The sequence below is a fragment of the Uloborus diversus genome, chromosome 10 (genome assembly GCF_026930045.1).
Source record: "Uloborus diversus isolate 005 chromosome 10, Udiv.v.3.1, whole genome shotgun sequence".
Classification (NCBI taxonomy): Eukaryota; Metazoa; Arthropoda; class Arachnida; order Araneae; family Uloboridae; genus Uloborus; species Uloborus diversus.
The window spans coordinates 115340917-115358525 of record NC_072740.1 but is presented as its reverse complement, the minus strand read 5'-3'; the positions used below and the strand labels follow the sequence as shown (position 1 = coordinate 115358525).

The window sequence follows — 17609 nt, the reverse complement described above, 5'->3', positions numbered from 1 at the left end:
CAAAAGCTTATCATTTAAAATATATTGGTATCATTCTAAAAAAACATATCCACCTGTTTTTTCTCTTTTTTTGAATTTATCATTCGGGTAAAATATTCAACGGTAATATCAAACTCAAAGTTACATCTGCTGCAAATTTTTCTTCGATTCTTAAATATTTCAAGTCAAACACAATGTTTGTGTTCTGCGGAACATAAAGTAAAAATGTTCATTTCTTGTAACGGTAAACCGTAAGCTCACACAAACAAAGCCTGGTCAAACATCGTCTCGCCTAACGTTAAACATACAAAAATGTAGAACACGTTGGAAAATTTAATCGCAATAATCATATTCCTAAGCATTTCTTTTACAGTGTACGTTATCCTAATTTTGTATTACTTGGATTATATATGAGCATTTTTCAGTATCTTGTTGTTTTTTATTTCGATATTTGCATTCAATAAATGGTTGTTTTTATTATATTAATTTTGGAACGCAGAAAAATGTTGAAATAAAACCAATCTTTACGTCATTGAAAGCTTCAGTAGTTATAATTTAGAAGTTGTTTACGTTTTTCCTAACACACACATATTAACAACACACTATGTAAAAATAACTTTGCAATTTAAAATAAATTGTGCTATTTTGCACCAAAAGATGGTGCCAATTCGCTAGCTTCAAAAAAAAAAAAAAAAATGCATTAATTTAACCATATTTTGGGAAACATAATCAAGTTTTGGTGATAATTTGCGTATGTTGAATACGCAATTACCAAAATATAGTAAAGTCATGCGCCAACGTTTGCAACCTACCCTTCGTCGGTGCAACATACCACAATTTATTAGTGCTCATCCTTCTCATATATACGAAATTACAGATATCATAGGTTCCAAACATAGATATTCTACTATGAGAACATTTAGGTTCTTATGATATTTACATAAGCATATCAATACGAGTTTAAATACCACATACATAACCCAAAATCCACTTTACACGAAAAGGAAAAAAAAAACATCTTTCATTCATACTGCACGTTAATTCGCAACGTTTAATATTACTTAAAGTCAAAGTAATAACAAATTCATGGGGCATTTTTCTGACGAAATTCAGATTGAACATGGCTTAAAATCAGTGACCAAAAATATTATAGGTTATGACACACAGATAGCTTTGAGAAAATGTTAAAAAATTGAACATAGAATTATAATATTACACAAGCACACATAACAATGAACTAATTTTGGTATAAATTGAATATTAGGTGATGGGCACCTACTTCTTAAAGATCTGTATCCAGCATGTAAGGAGTGTTCCGTCCATCCTGCATAAAATTTTATTTTAATAAGACTTGTAATATCTGGAAAACTGATATAATCCAAAACAAGGAATGCTAATAAAAATAGAGCACTGAAATTTAATTAACCCGTTAGCAGTTGCAAATAAAATCCTAAGGAAAGCTAGTAAGCATTAGCAAAGGTTATAACACTACATTCTAACTGTAGCATACTTTTTAATTCATGCCAATGAAATAAAGGAAAATGATCATTTTGAAACAAAATTGATGAACTCATAAACAAGAGCTTAATATAAGCACGTTGTTCTTGTCCATGCATAAATTAACACTTAATTTAAATTTTGAAAATAATTAAACCTTAAAACTTGAGGTCATGCATAAACAAGGCAATCAAACCTAAATGTTCACATGCAAAAGACATAACTAAAAAGTTTTTTAAATATGCATTAAATTATGTGCTCGCCTTTTATTATTGATTAAATTATTTTTATCTATTTTCTGTTTGTCTGTTTACTTGACTCTAGCATCATTCAACATTTATTCCTGTTCTTTTTACAGAAATATCAAAGAATTCTTAATCACTGACGCATTTTAAAAGACATTTTTAGTGTTTCTTCACATTTTTGGGTAAATTAGTAATAGAGAATTTTGAAAGAATTTTGAACTACAGTTATGCAAGACTTTATACCAGTATCAAAAAGATAATGCTATATCAAACAAACTGTAAAATTCCTTTCATCTAATGGTTATTCAGTATTTGATAACACTTGCTACACCCAAGTATAAAATACCAGCACCTTGCTCAACATACAACACAAAAGGAAACCTGTTCGGTTTATCGCTCAACCCCAAATTTGTCCTGCCTTAAAATTGTCCAGAAAAGCCATTTGCATAACAGGCATCATAATCTTTAACCTCCTCCAGATTATTATGGGTACGTAAGGCACCGTAAAGGGATCTGAATGGCTATTACCTAAAGAGAGGCAACCCCAACAAGAAACTAAGTAGATACTTTATATACAACAAACGCGGTCTTCAAAACAGGAGGACACCACCAACTAAACTGAGCAGTTTCGGGCCCTTCCTAACAATATTCAAGCCATTTGCTTGATGCTTATGGTCCCTAAACGACTCGGTTTGCCATGTCTTGGAAAACTAACGTCTTAAGCAGACTTCAGTTTTCGCGTCGAAATTCCGTCGAGCAAACAAAGAGCTTAAGGTCGTAATGGGAACCACCAGCAGGGAAATTACCCGGATTAAGTAAACCGAGATAACAATGTTAGCTATTAACGGGGAATTTATGAGATTCAACATTTGGCTGATATGCGGTGGTGAATCAGCTTTGTCGAGTACTTCAAAATTTTATAGATATTTTATTCGTTTGCAACTTGAATTCGAGAAACGGTGAATTGTAATCCTAAAATATAATCCTATTCAGGGTCTGATTGCTATTGGGGCAATTGCCCAGGATCAATATCAGAAGCTGCCCCCAAATTTGGGATTTTTTTTTTTTTTAACTTTTAATTCCTTGATCAGTAGTAAACTGAAGAACACAATTATGTGTTCATAACAGGAAAATTACTTTTCTTGATCAACAGTTAAAAATAATAGTGAGTGGTTGACGGGAAAAAGAAGAAATTTGTTTTTTATTCCTTAACAAATACTGTGTTGATTTACTATTTCATATTGCATTAATATATTAGATATTTGCATAATATTTTCATAATTTAATTTTTTGATACTATAAGGGATCAATGTCTGTCTCAGCTCTCATGCCGTCATAATCTGTACCTGATTCCATTCTCGATTTGGTCTTGAAATAATCTTCAATTATTGTATTTAACGCAGACATAAATCATTGTCACCTATTAAGGATTTGTTTACATGATAAAAAAGTATAAAATCATTAAAATTACTTCTTGAAGCACTTTTATAATATGAAGATAAATTTTATCAGCATTCTCCAAAAAAGTAATTCACGTGAATTACTTGTTTATTTATACGAAGCAAGTTACTCGCGTTTTCGGAAACTGTTATCAAGACTTCTCATCAGCTTTCCATCACCAACTACTCCCATTAATAGAAACGAGCAAAAAGTAAATAGCCACTGCTGACATAGATATGTCTTTTGCAACTGTAGATATATCGACAGCTGAACTAAATATAGCAAAAAATATGATGTAGATGAAATTTTCGATTAATTTTCAGATGCATTTTTCCTCGTGTTCCAATGCATTTCAATGGGCATTTTCAAAAGCAGCATATGTAAACACCTGTTACATTTCATCACAAATCACATTTCAATTTACGTAATTCTACGATTTAGATTTTTACATTCTCCTCGTAACTTCTTCAAAGAGCAAAACAATTTCATTCCTATTTTTCTATTATTCTTTTTTTTTTCTCGCATTTCATCATTTTGAAGAAAATCTAATTAATATCACGAAATACAAAACGACAAATTCAGAAAATTTTGCAGCATTAGGAAATTGACCAAATAAAAAAATATATTAATTTTATCGCTAATTTAACATCAAATTAAACTTCTTTTTAGTGCTTGCGACAAACCATAAAATTATAGTATTTTTCCATTGCAACACACAGTTCTGTATTTGATATTTCTATTCTTTCCAACCTGCCTTATATCATGGTTTTGTTTCATAGGAGTAGGCAGAAAATAAGGGTTTAACAGTGTTTTTAAATACTGTGAGAAGTAACGCTAAATTTATTGGCTATAACTTTTATAATGCTTCATGACGAAATTTCAACATTTATTTACTAACAAAGTAGCAAAGCAATTGAATAAAATAATATTTTTTCCCCTACGATACACTTAGCTGTAAAAGTAATTTCAACATCAAAACAAAGCAAAAAAAAAACCCACAGAAGGTCTTAATTAGTACATTGCATTTTACAAATTTATTTTTTATGTTTATGTATGTGTTTATTTTTAAATAAACTTAATTAGTTAAATGCTTTTGAAGTTGCTTTAATAATAACTACTTTTTATTGCACTGAGTTTCGTGATTGAAAACTAAACAGATACATCCAACGAGCCAAAACATTGCATAAATTAAAATGCTTAACGGTTTCAGATAATTTCAACTTAACAACGAAAATAGTGAAATAGTAAAAACAAAACTTTATAGGGAAAAGATTTTACTGAAATGATGCTCAATGGCAATTTTTTAAATAATGCTCATTTTTTAAGGATTAAAGCTCACTAAAAATGCGTAAACAAACAACACAAAAAGAGAAAAAAAGGATAATCAAATTTTATCATTTTGGAGGTTCTTCGAAAACCTATAAGACCACAGAAAGAATAGAAATATAGAGTGCAGTGAACGAAATTTCATTTTAAACTTACATTTACCTATAAAATAAACATAAAAGCTGTTTCTATAAAACGATTCGCATTGCTCCGATAATTTCTTTCTGCTTTTATTTTAAGATCTCAAGCTCATATTTATATGTTTTAGCAAATTTTAAAAAGCGCTTTTATGCACATTTTTGATATTGACTAATGCTGTTTTTTAGTTCCAGGTGCTAAAAGTTTGCGTGTTTAAAATCTTGAAGAGCATTTCAAATATGACATAATACTTTCAGAAACATTTAAAACTTACTTAACTCTATCAAATGTTTATTTTCAAAACTTCGTTACTAAAAATATTTATTTTCAGAAACTCGTCAATAAAACTACGTCCACGTTGAATTCAAAACTGAACTGAATCTTTAAAAAAAAAAAGACATATTTACATATTGGAAATCCGCACTGAGAACATATAAACAAACCAGAGAGCTGAGATCAACAATGCTTCTGGGGATGTCGAGAGCGGGATAAATAGGATCTGTGACCTCAAAAAGACCCCCCACCTGTTTACAGTGATGTCGCAGAGATTGTGAGCATTGTTATGGGACTGATCCCCGAGGCCAACAAAAGGCGAGCACATGAAAGAGCAGAGGAGAGGGTGGCAGAGTGACACTTCTTACCCGCTATGGTCATCCAGGGATATCTGGGGACATCAGGGATGGGGTCCAACTGTCGGTATCCCAACTGGGAGCAAGGACTGAGGGATGAGGCCAAGTCAGTCGCAGGATGGGGCAGAAACTGTGCAGGGGTCATCATTGCCTGTGCAGCGGCGGTCGAACTGGAAACGCCACAGTTCTGGAGGTTGAAAGCGTAGCCTGTGGATGAAATGTCTATGCCGTTGGTCGGCGCCGTGGAGTTATATCGACAGGATTTGGCCAAATCCGAGTTGGAGGTATAGTAGAGCGTGCCAGATACGGCCACAGAGGATTGTGGAGACAAGGATCCGTAGGGATACATCCTATGCTGAGGATGATGGCCATAGGTCTGGAGAGCCGCAGCCGAATTGACGGCATCGCTGGCGTACTTGCTCCCCAGGAACGAGTCCATGAACGAGTTCGAACTCATTTTTACTTCATTCTCAGGGGTCCTCGGAATTCCAGAGAGTGTGTTCGATGAGTTCTGGCACACGATCTTTTCGAGCGCGCGTCAACCAAGCAACGCCGATCAGCCAGCCTACGTTCCAAAGCAACCAATGACTTGTCGTTTTCGCCACCACGCCGAGAATGCTCTCACAGTCGTCTGGCGAGCCGAGTCGGCCCTTCTCGTTCGTTCGCTTCTCCTTCGCCTTTTTTCCCTCTCTCTTACTCCATCGCTCTCTCCTCTGCTGTTGGGTTTTGTTTAACGGGCTTCTAAGACAACTCACAAGAGAGGAAAAGGCTCGATTATAAATTACGGCTCCCCCTCCCCGCCTCGTCTCACCCCCCTCCACATTCGATCACCTTCTCCATTTCCAGATGAATCAACTTTTTTTTTTTAATTTCTAAATTTCAATAGGAATTCAAGTTCTTACATAATTAAAACGAAGCGCAATTATCAGTTTCAATGTGCTTCATAATAAGTTAGCGCATAAACGTGTCTAACTCGAGTAGTCAAACTAACTGATGATGTCAAGAAATAATAGTGTCACTCAACGACTGATATTCTATTATAATAAATAAAGTCAGACAATTAAAAATAAATCAAAATATTGAAATGTATTACATAAAAAAAAAAAAACAAAAAGGTTTGCGTGGAAAAATTAAATTAAGTTTATTTATTTTTTTATTAAATTAAATTATTTTAAAATTTTATTGGCTGTTTAAAGAAAATATAATATGAATTCATGGGGTGTTATTAACGTACACATATTCAATATTAAAGAGCAAATATTAGTTTCAAATAATCAACAAATACAGAACAGAAACGTGTCAAAATCAAGTATTCAAAAAATCGGTTATCTCAAAAAAAAAAAATATTGCCAAGAAACGACTGAAATTCAATTCAGTAATCAACTTCAAAAAAAATTAAAAATAAAACAAAAAATTAAAATGCACTACATAAATAAAATCAAAAAGTAATAATGGAAAAAATTTAAAAAAAGTAAATTCATAAATTCCAAAAGGGATTCAAACTCCCAATGTGTATACAAATATATCAGAAACGTTTCTAACTCAAGTATTTAAATTATTTGAATACGTCAAAAAATAATAGTGTCACTCAACGACTATTTTATTCTATTATAATAATCGAACTCTAACAACCAAAAAATAAAACAAAGGATAACAAGGTATTACATACAAAAAAAAAAAAAAAAAAAAAAAAACACAAGTTTAATTGGAAAATTAATGCTGTTAAAAGAAAACGTAACTTAATTCTAAGTATGTGTATAAACATACATATATCATTCAACAATTAAGAATAAGTTTTAATTTCCACGAACTAAATAATTAACAAACAGTGAAGCATGCCTTACTCGAGTATTTAAATTATTTAATGAGGTCAAGATGTTATAGTGTCAAGCAACGACTGATATTGAATCCAATAACCAAATTACAAAAAATAAAAATAAAACAGAAAGTTAAAATGCATTGCATTAATAAAAATGAAAAAAAAAAAAAGTGAAGTAAAAATAAACAAATAAATTCATAAATTCCAATGAGAATTCAAATTCCTTATGTATACACAAATATACACATTTCAAATTAAAGCCTCAGTTTACACACATTAAATAATTAACAAGTACAGAAACGTGTCGAATTCGAGAATTTAAATTATATGAAGATGTCAAGAAATAATAGTGTCACTCAACGGCTGATATTCTATAATAATAATCAATACAATCAAACAAAAATAAAACAAAATATTAAAATGTATCACATAAATAAACAAAAAAATATATATAATTAAATTAAATAAAATAAATAAATAAGTAGCAAAAAAAAATTTATTCGGAAGCTTACTCTTGTTGAAAGAAAACGTAACTTGAATTTACAGTGTGTATAAACATTTATACATCGTTCAATATTAAAGAACAAGTTTTAATTCCTATGCACTAAATAATTAACAAATAGTCGAGTACAATTAACTCGAGTATTCAGATTACTTCATGATGTCCTGAAGTAATAGTGTCAAGCAACGACTGATATTCAATGTAACAATCAAGTTCAAATATTTTTTTTTCAAAGAATGAATGAAGTTCAAATGAATTAAATAAATAAAAAAATAGTAAAAAATGTACAGATAAATTTATAAATACCAATAGAATTCAAATTCCCCAATGTTTATGCACAGATTCACATTTAATATTTAAGCAAAAGTCTTACTTTTCGTCGAACTAAATAATGAATAAATAGAGAAAGGTGTCCCAGCCGAGATGAATGAAAATGAATTAAAGTAAAAATAAACAAATAAATACAATAATAACATTAATGTTAGAGGAATACGACGAAATTTGATTCTCAATATGCATATAAACCTACACACATCATTGAAAATTCAAGTTCCACGAACCAAATTCTCTAGTTTCCACGAACTAAATAATTAAAAAATAACTAATAATAAATAAATAATTAAAAATGTCACGAGCATTTAAATAGGTTAAATAATAGTGTCTAGCAATGATTGATATTCTACATAACAATCAAATTTAAATAGTTAAAAATAAAGCAAACCATCACAATACATTACATACATAAAAATGAACAAATAATAATAATAATAATAATAACGATTTAGGAAATACGATAGAAAACTAAAGCTGTATAAAAGGAAAACGTTGAAACTTGAATTCACATTGTGTGCATAAACATACGCATATTAGTGAAAATTAAAGTTTTAGTTTCCACGAACTATACGATTAAAAAATACAAAAAAAAAAAAAAAAAAAAAAAAAATTAATTCGAGTCTTTTATTTATTTGATTCCATGGAATAATCAAAACCACGCAAATGAAAATAAACATATTGGCTAAAATGTATTGCATAAAAGAAAATAAACAAATAATTATTAATCAAAGGAATATTAGCCAAAAATATCGAAACTTAAATATACAATGTGTATATTAGCATATCATTCAAAATTAAACCGTTAGTTAGTTTCCAAACACCGAATAATTAATTATTACAAACAGTGTCTAAAGCTATTAGGGTGAAGAAGTAACTGAGAGATGCTGCGAAAGCGTTCCACATAATAATTAAATTCAAACGCTAAAAAAAAAAAAAAAAAAAAAAAAAAAAATGTATTTATTGCACTTAAGAAAATGAATAATTAAACAAAAAGGGGGGAGGGAATTACTCGAGGACATTAAAAGGAAAATAAAGCTAACATAAAAAGCTAAGTAACTGCAAAAAAAAAAAAAAAAAAAAAAAAAGGAAAAGGGCTACCTTATAAGCAACAATCTTAATCCAAATTATTTAAACTGTTTTGTTAAAAACCACATGGGAATTTAATTTAAAGCATTTTTACGGGATATTCTAACCATCATAGGAAATAAGTAAATAAAAATTTCATTAGTTCAAGAAAAAAAACAAAAAAACAAAACAAAAATCCCTATAAGAAAGAGGAAAGATCTGTCCCCCTTTTCTCCCTATTCTATAACCCATTCCCACCATGCAGCTTTCTCCTATCTATTTTTCATTTATCACCAGTCACAAAGGGTTGAACTTTTTCCCTACATTTTCCCCGCAAAATCTTTGAATATATTTTCCCTCAGAAGGAGTTCATAAAAAATCAATATCAAATTACTAGGTTGAATCCAAAGTTAACGATGTAAAAATTATGCATATATTTTACTTGATCCAGTAACTAAAGGCAGTTATTTTTAAGTCCCAAGGGACGTTTTAAAACGTTCGAGTTATAAGAAGTTTCCACAACAGTCTCAAGAGTTTGGGACCCAATGAAAACTTCCGAGATAAAGGAATAATCAAGTTATACACTTCGAGTTATCGAGATTCGACCGTATATAACATATGGAAACTTAGAAATGATTAGCAATGGCAAGAAAAGGATGTGCTTAAAAGTCTGACAAAAAATGATGCAAACCTGAGAAAAAGTTTAATAGTGTTGATAATAAAAGAATTAATTTTTTTTTTAAACTCTAAAACAAAATTAAAATGTGTTTCTTTTTTCAGAAAGTAAGGAAAATGGAACATTTCCATATATTTTTAAGGTTGTGTGATAACATCTGTTTCAAAATATCAAAAATATTTATTTAAAAAAAAAAGAAAATTTTTTATTGATTACAGCATCTTTAACAGCTATATAGATAGCGATAAGCGTAGTTTTGGGTAAAAAGTTTTTAACCGTAAGAACATTTGAAGTTATAGCTCATAAAAAAGCAGAGTATCTTATTTATTTATTCGAGAATATCTCCAAGTCACTAAAATAATTTTCTGAGCACAAAATAAACTCGGATGTCTTTTAACTCCACCATAAAGTGCCTCTAACCGTATGCACGTCTGTTCTTCTAAAAACTTTAGATGAAATAAATAGGGGTGCGCTCTCCCCCCCCCCCCAGACCTCCAAAGGGTGAAGGCGCGCCCCTTCACTTTCGACTGAGCACCCACCAAAAACGAGACCCCTCCTAAATGAGAACAAAAACCATGAAGGCATGAACGGGTGGACAAGGGGGCAACCACCCACTCACTTTTGAAACAAAAGTCACTCCACTTTTCCAAATTCAAAATTGACAAAAAATTGAAATATTATTGAGCTAATCGATTCATATGTTTAAGGAAAGATAAATCGACCTAATGTGTGTATGTTTTATAAATGAAACTAACTTGGAAAGAAGAAGTCTACTCTTGTAGCCCGTCGGCACGTCCCCCACTCCCTTTTTTTTAGTGCTGCAGTCGCCAATGTCAAAACGCCTTAAAATTACCCACTCCCTTCAAAAAATACGCCCCCCTCCCGTTGGCATCCGTGAAATGAATCTCCCAGAAAACAGTATACATATCAAAATGACTTTGTTAATCTCATAGGAAAAAAGTACACATCAATGTGAGTTTGTTAATCAAGTCAGTAAAAGTATACATTGACACCCCAGAGACCCTCTGAATCTAACAGTTGCTACTTTAATCAGGTTTAAAATTCATGGCAAACCGAGACAAGAGGGGCCTCCAGAGTTTCATCAAAATAACTTTGTAATTTACTTTAACAAATGCAGAAATATCTTTGTCTTTATTAAAATGACTCATCTATTCTTTCCACATATAAACACACACTCCTATTTTTTTATCAGTACAAACACTAGGAGTAATTTATTAACTTTGCTTCTGCAAAGGAGAAGAAAAATATATTATGGTAATACGAGGAAAAAACTGTTATGATTAAAAGATGGATAAGATTATATGGTTATTTGTAATAACAAACTTAGATTTTGAATGAAGCTGAAAAATAAAACAAATACCATTTGATAGACTCAAAAAGGTTTTTATTCTCCGAGATCATTAAATAGTAAATTTAGAAACATAAAATAAGTTATCATTTCTCTCTCTTTTTTCTTTTTTTTTTTTTTTTTGATGTTTTTCTGGCATAAAGCCACTGCACTGATTTTTTCAATTAAAATTGACATCGAATGAATGTCGAAAAAAAAAAACGGCAACAATAAGAGGTGGAGAAAAAGATTATAACTATATTTTATCAAAATTTAAGCATTGAGACAAAATATTAGCTATTCGAAACTTCAAGTGATGAGCAATTTATTTAATAACTGTATTTTCTATTTGTTTGTTTCTATTAGTATTATTAGTATTAGTATTTATTAGTATTAGTATTATTCTTTGAGTAATTGCAAAAAAATCACTTAACCACTTAAATTTCAATACGAAACAATGATCAATGAATTACTTAATACTTTTCATAGAAAGTTGTTCAGAAATTGATCAAACCTACAAAATGGAATGGTGAATCTTTCTTTATTTTTTATACAGTAACAATTCAAGAATCATGTCAAGTAAACTTAATGATTTGTTTAAGATATTCATTCGAGCTAAACAACTTCTTCAAAAAGTCAATAGAGTAAATCTACTTCATCTATAAATTAAAAAAAAAAACATTTATTCCCAAATAAGTATCCGTTTAAATAATTTTTTACTTTTTTGTCAAATTAATTTCTTAAAAAATGTATTTTTAGTATAATAAATGCAGTAAAACCTGGGTACTGGTTTCCACTTTATCCCTGGATAACATAGAAAGATAACAATACTTGAAGGAGCGAAGTGAATTTAAAATAACTAATCATGAAGAATATGATCTTACCCCCATTTCCTTATTTCATGTCATTTACTTTTAGTTATTGATTAAAAGGTTTTGTATAAAAATGAATATTTCAGTACAATGACTTTGTGCCAGATAAATGTCAAAAGAACAGCTAATCGACTAGTCTACTTAATTAATTTTTAGGAAATTAGAACCTTTTGGAGTCAATAAATTTTCATTTGGTTTTTCTTTGAAGTTTTTTTCAAAATCTACTTTTATTGTTATAAAAGTTATATTATCTGACTACAATTTTTAGTATAAAAAATACATTGTCTTATTTCCTATTAGTTATTTCATTGTTGGTTGGTTTTTGTTGGCTCTCATTAATAGTTTAGAGGATTTCATTTAATGCAAATGTTTAAAAAATTATATCTAAATCTAACACTTCACACATAAAATTTTAGCCACATAATAATTAAATGATATTAATAAGCGTAAAACAATTTTCTTGCAAACCCTAATCTTAAAATGCCATTGCAGCTAACAATACTTTTTAAATCGAATTTTCTAGCTGAGGTCAGAAAATGATGAAGAGACAGAATTTCGCCTTTCTCCTTAAATATCGAACTTATCCTCATTACAACTGGCTAGGAAGTCCACTGTGGGTCAATGGATTTTCCCATCATGACTGTTTAGTAACATTCAATCTTCAGTTCAGTTCACTTGTTAACTGATGAAGCGCAACCCCCATTCAATAGGCTCATCTACATCACTTCATTTGTTTCACAAATAACCAGGCAACCTACAGTGGGCTTCCTTTATAAAGGATTTTTTTCATAATGACTTTTAAGTGACCTTCAATCTTCAGTTCTTGTTAATTGATGAAAATCCAATCCCACTCAATTACCCCTTCGAAGTTGGGACTTCCCAGTTACTTGTAACATCAGTTTCTTTAAAACTTCTTCGATTTGAAATGTTGTACCTTTCTCGAAATCTTATTTTCAATCATCTAGAATTCTTTGTAGATCTTTTCTTTCAAAAGTTGAAAGTTAATTTTTTTCTAGTTTAACTAAAATCCAAACCTCAAAACGCAAATTATGAAAGGTCTAATAAGAGTTTTATAAATTAAAACCATTGAAAGTGTTTTAATTTATAAAATAATTAAGCTTTGACAAATATTTCTCAGTTTATAGTAAGACCGATTAGCAAACCAATGCTTCCGAAAAAAGTTACAGTAACAATAGAAATAATCAAGCCAAAACTATTTCTTACAAAATAAAATGTCCTATTTAAATGAGTAAAAATTTAATGATAATCAAATAAAATTAAGGAAGGTTTATATTTTCAATACTTCACAAAGGAGCCTAAATTTAAACACACCGTCAAATAATATTTTTAAAAAGTCTTTTCTTTTCTGATCATTTAGTTTCTTTTTATCTCATTTCCAAAAAAAAAAAAAAAAAACACTTTAAAACGTTTTTCTAAGACAATTTTTGTTTCTACTTATTAATTGTTGCTAAAAACGAAAAGGAAAGAGCGAAATTTTGAAATTCATTTCAAAAATTTAAAATGCATGTGCTTTCATTTTTATTCACTCACTCATTCTTTAACTTTCATCCGTGTTAAATCTACGAGATATTACATTTCGCTTTTTAATTCATTTTCACCTATTTCATGAAATAGAAAAGGAGGAAGGAAGAGATAGAAAAAAAAAAAAAACAACATATTCAGAATCTCGGCAACTTTCCTAAATTTTTTAATGTCATTTGTGTTTTTAGATGAAAATATATAAATTTCTCCCGTATTCGGTTATATTAAAATGTTTTAAGTTGTAAAAAAACAACGTTGAAATCGCCGAAATGAAAAATCCCCCCCCCCACCCCCTTGATTATAGCCAAGAGCTCTTTTTTACAAAGTTTATTCGGAGCTAAACCGTCGATTACATCTGTATTCATTTAGGATTCAAACTTCCCCACAGGCGTTAATGAACTGTTTCCTAAAAAGTTATAAAGTTATTAGGCGATTACGTACCAACAGGCCAATTAACACATATTTCCACATTTCAATACCCTTTTCTCTAATTTTTACTTATTTAATTAACGATTAATTTTCAAGCCTTTTTTCTTGGGGTTTTTCTGATCTTCATCTATGTTTTTTCCCCTCCTTTGAATAAAGTTGGCAAAAATGATGACAAGAAAAGGAGAAACTCTTTATTAAACTTTATGTCAAGATTTTCTGACCGTTCCCAGAAATTTTATCTCATACTTTATCTTTCATTGTAGGTATAGTCAGTTTATAAGTTTTGATTGCGTTCAAAAACCACCCATCATATTTTCTGGCGAAACAACCAAAAGCATCTTTTAAATATCCTGGAAGACAATGTGTTCCAATGTCAAATTTCATTACTTTCTGTAAAAATTTTTTAAAAGCAAAATATAATCTTCAGTTGATCTTCCAGTACGGAATTAATAATTAATTTCCAATTAGAAAACCAGCAAATGACAATATTCTAAGACTTTTAAGCAATTAAGAGCAAACTAATAACCAGATATTTGGGACAAAAAATCTAAATCAGATTTCTTTATCCACAATAATAATTCTTGTGATTCGGGGGGTAATGTGTTTATTGCAGGTTAAGGACCCAGGGCCTGATTGAGCGAATGTGATGCCCAGGTCTTGGTAAAATTTGGTGCCCCTCTCATAAGAAAATTCGCAGATTTTCAAACTAGTTTTCAAAACAGGAAAGAAAACAATACCCTATTTTGGATTCCCCAAAATTGTGATGCCCAGATCTACGGACCTGCAGGACCGTGCGTTAATCAGGCCCTGTTGAGAACGATTTTCAAACAAAAAATTTAAAAATAACAATGAATTGATATATTTTGCTTTTCAGTTAACAAAACACTTAACTGAAGAACAAATGTTGACTATGCACTTAAAATTGATTGGTTCCTTGTATATTGTGTCATTATGCACAGAATTTATAATATTTTAGCTACATCCAAATTTTGCACTTTCTCAATGTCAATATAAGCGATTAACAACGCTCAAGTTCATTAAACATAAGAAGACTAGCTTTAGACAAAGCACAGATTCTATAAGGGGACCGGAGAGTAACCAAAACCCTTAATGTTAGTTAAATTTTCACTTTCAATCAATGAAGTAATTATACTCGATATTGACAACCTCTAGTATTTTCAATCCAGTATCGAGAAAATTCAATTGGTATTGGATCAAAATATATCGATTCATTACGGATTCAAATTTTCAAGATTTTTGTTATCTATTGACCAAATTAAAAGGAAATCCGACGGTGCAATGTCCGGCGAGTTCATTCCAGCAATTATCAACACAAGAACAGTGTTTCCGAAATATGATTATAGAAGACCACACTGCTAAAACCGAAACCAGGATAACTATTGATGAATTGCGGTAGGTTGCCTCAACCACCATACTCACCCGACATTGCACCATCTGATTTGAATCTTTAAGTGACAAAAACGTGAAACAAAGGCTAATGTTCGAAATGCCTTCTACAGATATTTTGGCCCAAACCCAACTAGTTTTTGTCGATCCGGAATAAAAATTTGTTCATTATATGCAAAGTGTTGGTAATGGGGAGAATATTTACATAACTGATTGCAAATAAAAAACTTCTTAAAAATTTGTTTGCTTGAAAAAATGACGATTTTATTTTCCGGGTCCCTTAATATGGATGGATTAATAACATCTTGAAATGATAATGTAATGCTAAGAAGACTTATTAACTATAATCATTGCGTGCACTATTTTTTATCGCCCATATACACATGAGCATCAAGTAGTTTAACTAAATTATCTTAACTTTGAAAATATTACTGCTTGTGTTTTTGGCGTATGTATGTGAGTTTAAGATAAGCGAAATTCCATGAAACGTCGATAAAAATGTAAAATGCGTAATTGATGCTACAAACGCAAATAGAGCTTTCACCTGAGGGAGAGTGTCATAACAGCCCTTTTCTTCGACAACTCCCTACCTTTTAGCTATGAGGTGCTCGACCCCCCCCCCCCCCCCAGGACCAATGGCGAATCCCACGAAGACCCCTTTAGAGCACTTAGAACTAGCTCTTTATAGCTTAATGCACGACGTGAACAATTTTTGTCAACTACAATTGTTAATATTCTGCTTTTATGAGTGTGTACCATATGCAATAAAAATAAATATAAATAAACTTTAAATGATGTTTGAATCTAGATCTGTATTTGATAACCTTGTGAAAAAAATTTTTCTAACGTTTGGAATACATTTCGCTTATTCAACTTTAACGTTCATAACAAAAATAATTAAATTTGTTTTTGTATACATTCATTAGCAGTTAACGTAATTACACATAATTTGTTGAATACATTTATCAAGGTCTCGGAGAAATATAAAGGTTACCTTCCTGCAAGGAAACTATGGAAACCTACTAAAATTTTAGAGTTTTACTGAAAACAATTGTGCAGCTGTCTGCTCAATATGGACGATTTTTGTCGATTTTGTTTTTATGCAGACTACCTTCTATTTTAGGTGTGTACCATATACAATAAACATGAGTTAGATAAACTTTAAAAGATGTTCGAATCTAGATCTGTATTTGTTATGTTGCATATTTTTTTTTTCTGAAATTTCTAATAAATTTCGCTTTGAATTGTAATTTTCATGACAAAAATGGTTAAATGCTGGATACATTCATCAGTAGTTAACGTAATTGCAAATAATTTGTTTAAAATATTTATCATGATCTCGGAGAAATATAAAGTTTACCTTCCTAAAAGTAAAGCTAATAAAATTTAAAAGTTTTACTAAAATATTCCGTGCCTTTTAGAATATTCATAAAATTCTTTCTAAAAATATTTTATTCAAAAAATAAAAATTCTTAAAAAAATTTAAAAAAAAAAAAGCAAGACATTAAACAATGAAGCGATATTTTACATCAGACTCCCTTCCACCAAACAAACAGCCGATTTTCATTCTCATTATATTATATTCTTCTTTCATTCATTAGGAAGCAAACTAATTATGTACAAACAATAAAATAATTAACACCGTAATCTTTTGACAGAAAAATAACTTTGCCGTATAGCGAGAACGGTTCCTTTTTTGGGGTATGGCAGTTGAAATAACTCAATACATCCAAAGTGAGAAAAAAAAAAGCTCCGAGTTGACATCCTTAAAAATTACGTAATAGTGTCATAAACAGATTTTTGGGAGCATTTTTTTTTTCTCTAGCAAAGGAAAACGCACCAGTAGATGGCAGCACTGAGATTTTGCCTTATTTTCAAAAACACAGGAAATTGTTTAATTAAAAGGATTACAATAAATAATGAAGCTAATTAGTTAAAAGTTTTGTGAACATGAAAATAATTTTTCTTTTAAGGTAATTTTATTACCGAAGAAGAAAGGTAAAGTACCTTAAGGTAAGGCTTCTTGTAACGGTTGAGAAGATTTTATGAAATGCTTTTCTTAAAACTAATAATTCAAGTTTGTCGTTGTAATAGATGTTTGTCTCGATGGGAAAACTTTAATTTGTGAAAAAAAAAAAAAAAAAAAAAAACTTTTTTTTTTTTTTTTTTTTTTAGGGGGAAGACGGATTACGCTAATAGTAACTCTAGCTAGAAAATATCCGTTTTTCAGTGCTCAAAACAATTAAACTTAAAACTAAGGCAGAAATATATGATTCCTTGGAAAGAAAGGTGTATAATTGTGTAATTGTGCATAAAGTTCTTTCACATTTTAAAATAATAAATATGTAAATTAGTCATCAAT

At 30.3% G+C, this 17609-nt stretch overlaps 1 protein-coding gene across 2 annotated transcripts in view; it reads right to left on the bottom strand.

Annotated features, from left to right (window-relative positions):
• LOC129231468 (homeobox protein abdominal-A homolog) overlaps positions 1 to 17609 on the bottom strand; it is a 173720-nt gene that overhangs the window by 86481 nt on the left and 69630 nt on the right. The window contains exons 1-2 of one of the 2 annotated variants that reach the window (XM_054865792.1): positions 5267 to 5849; positions 1259 to 1303 (exon numbers count right to left, since the gene is read on the bottom strand). The exons of the other annotated variant lie outside the window; for it this stretch is intronic. Coding sequence (XP_054721767.1) covers positions 1259 to 1303; positions 5267 to 5711 — 490 coding nt within the window. The 5' untranslated portion in view covers positions 5712 to 5849. Of the gene's footprint in view, positions 1 to 1258; positions 1304 to 5266; positions 5850 to 17609 lie in introns of those variants that run through there. 2 annotated transcript variants of the gene reach the window in all.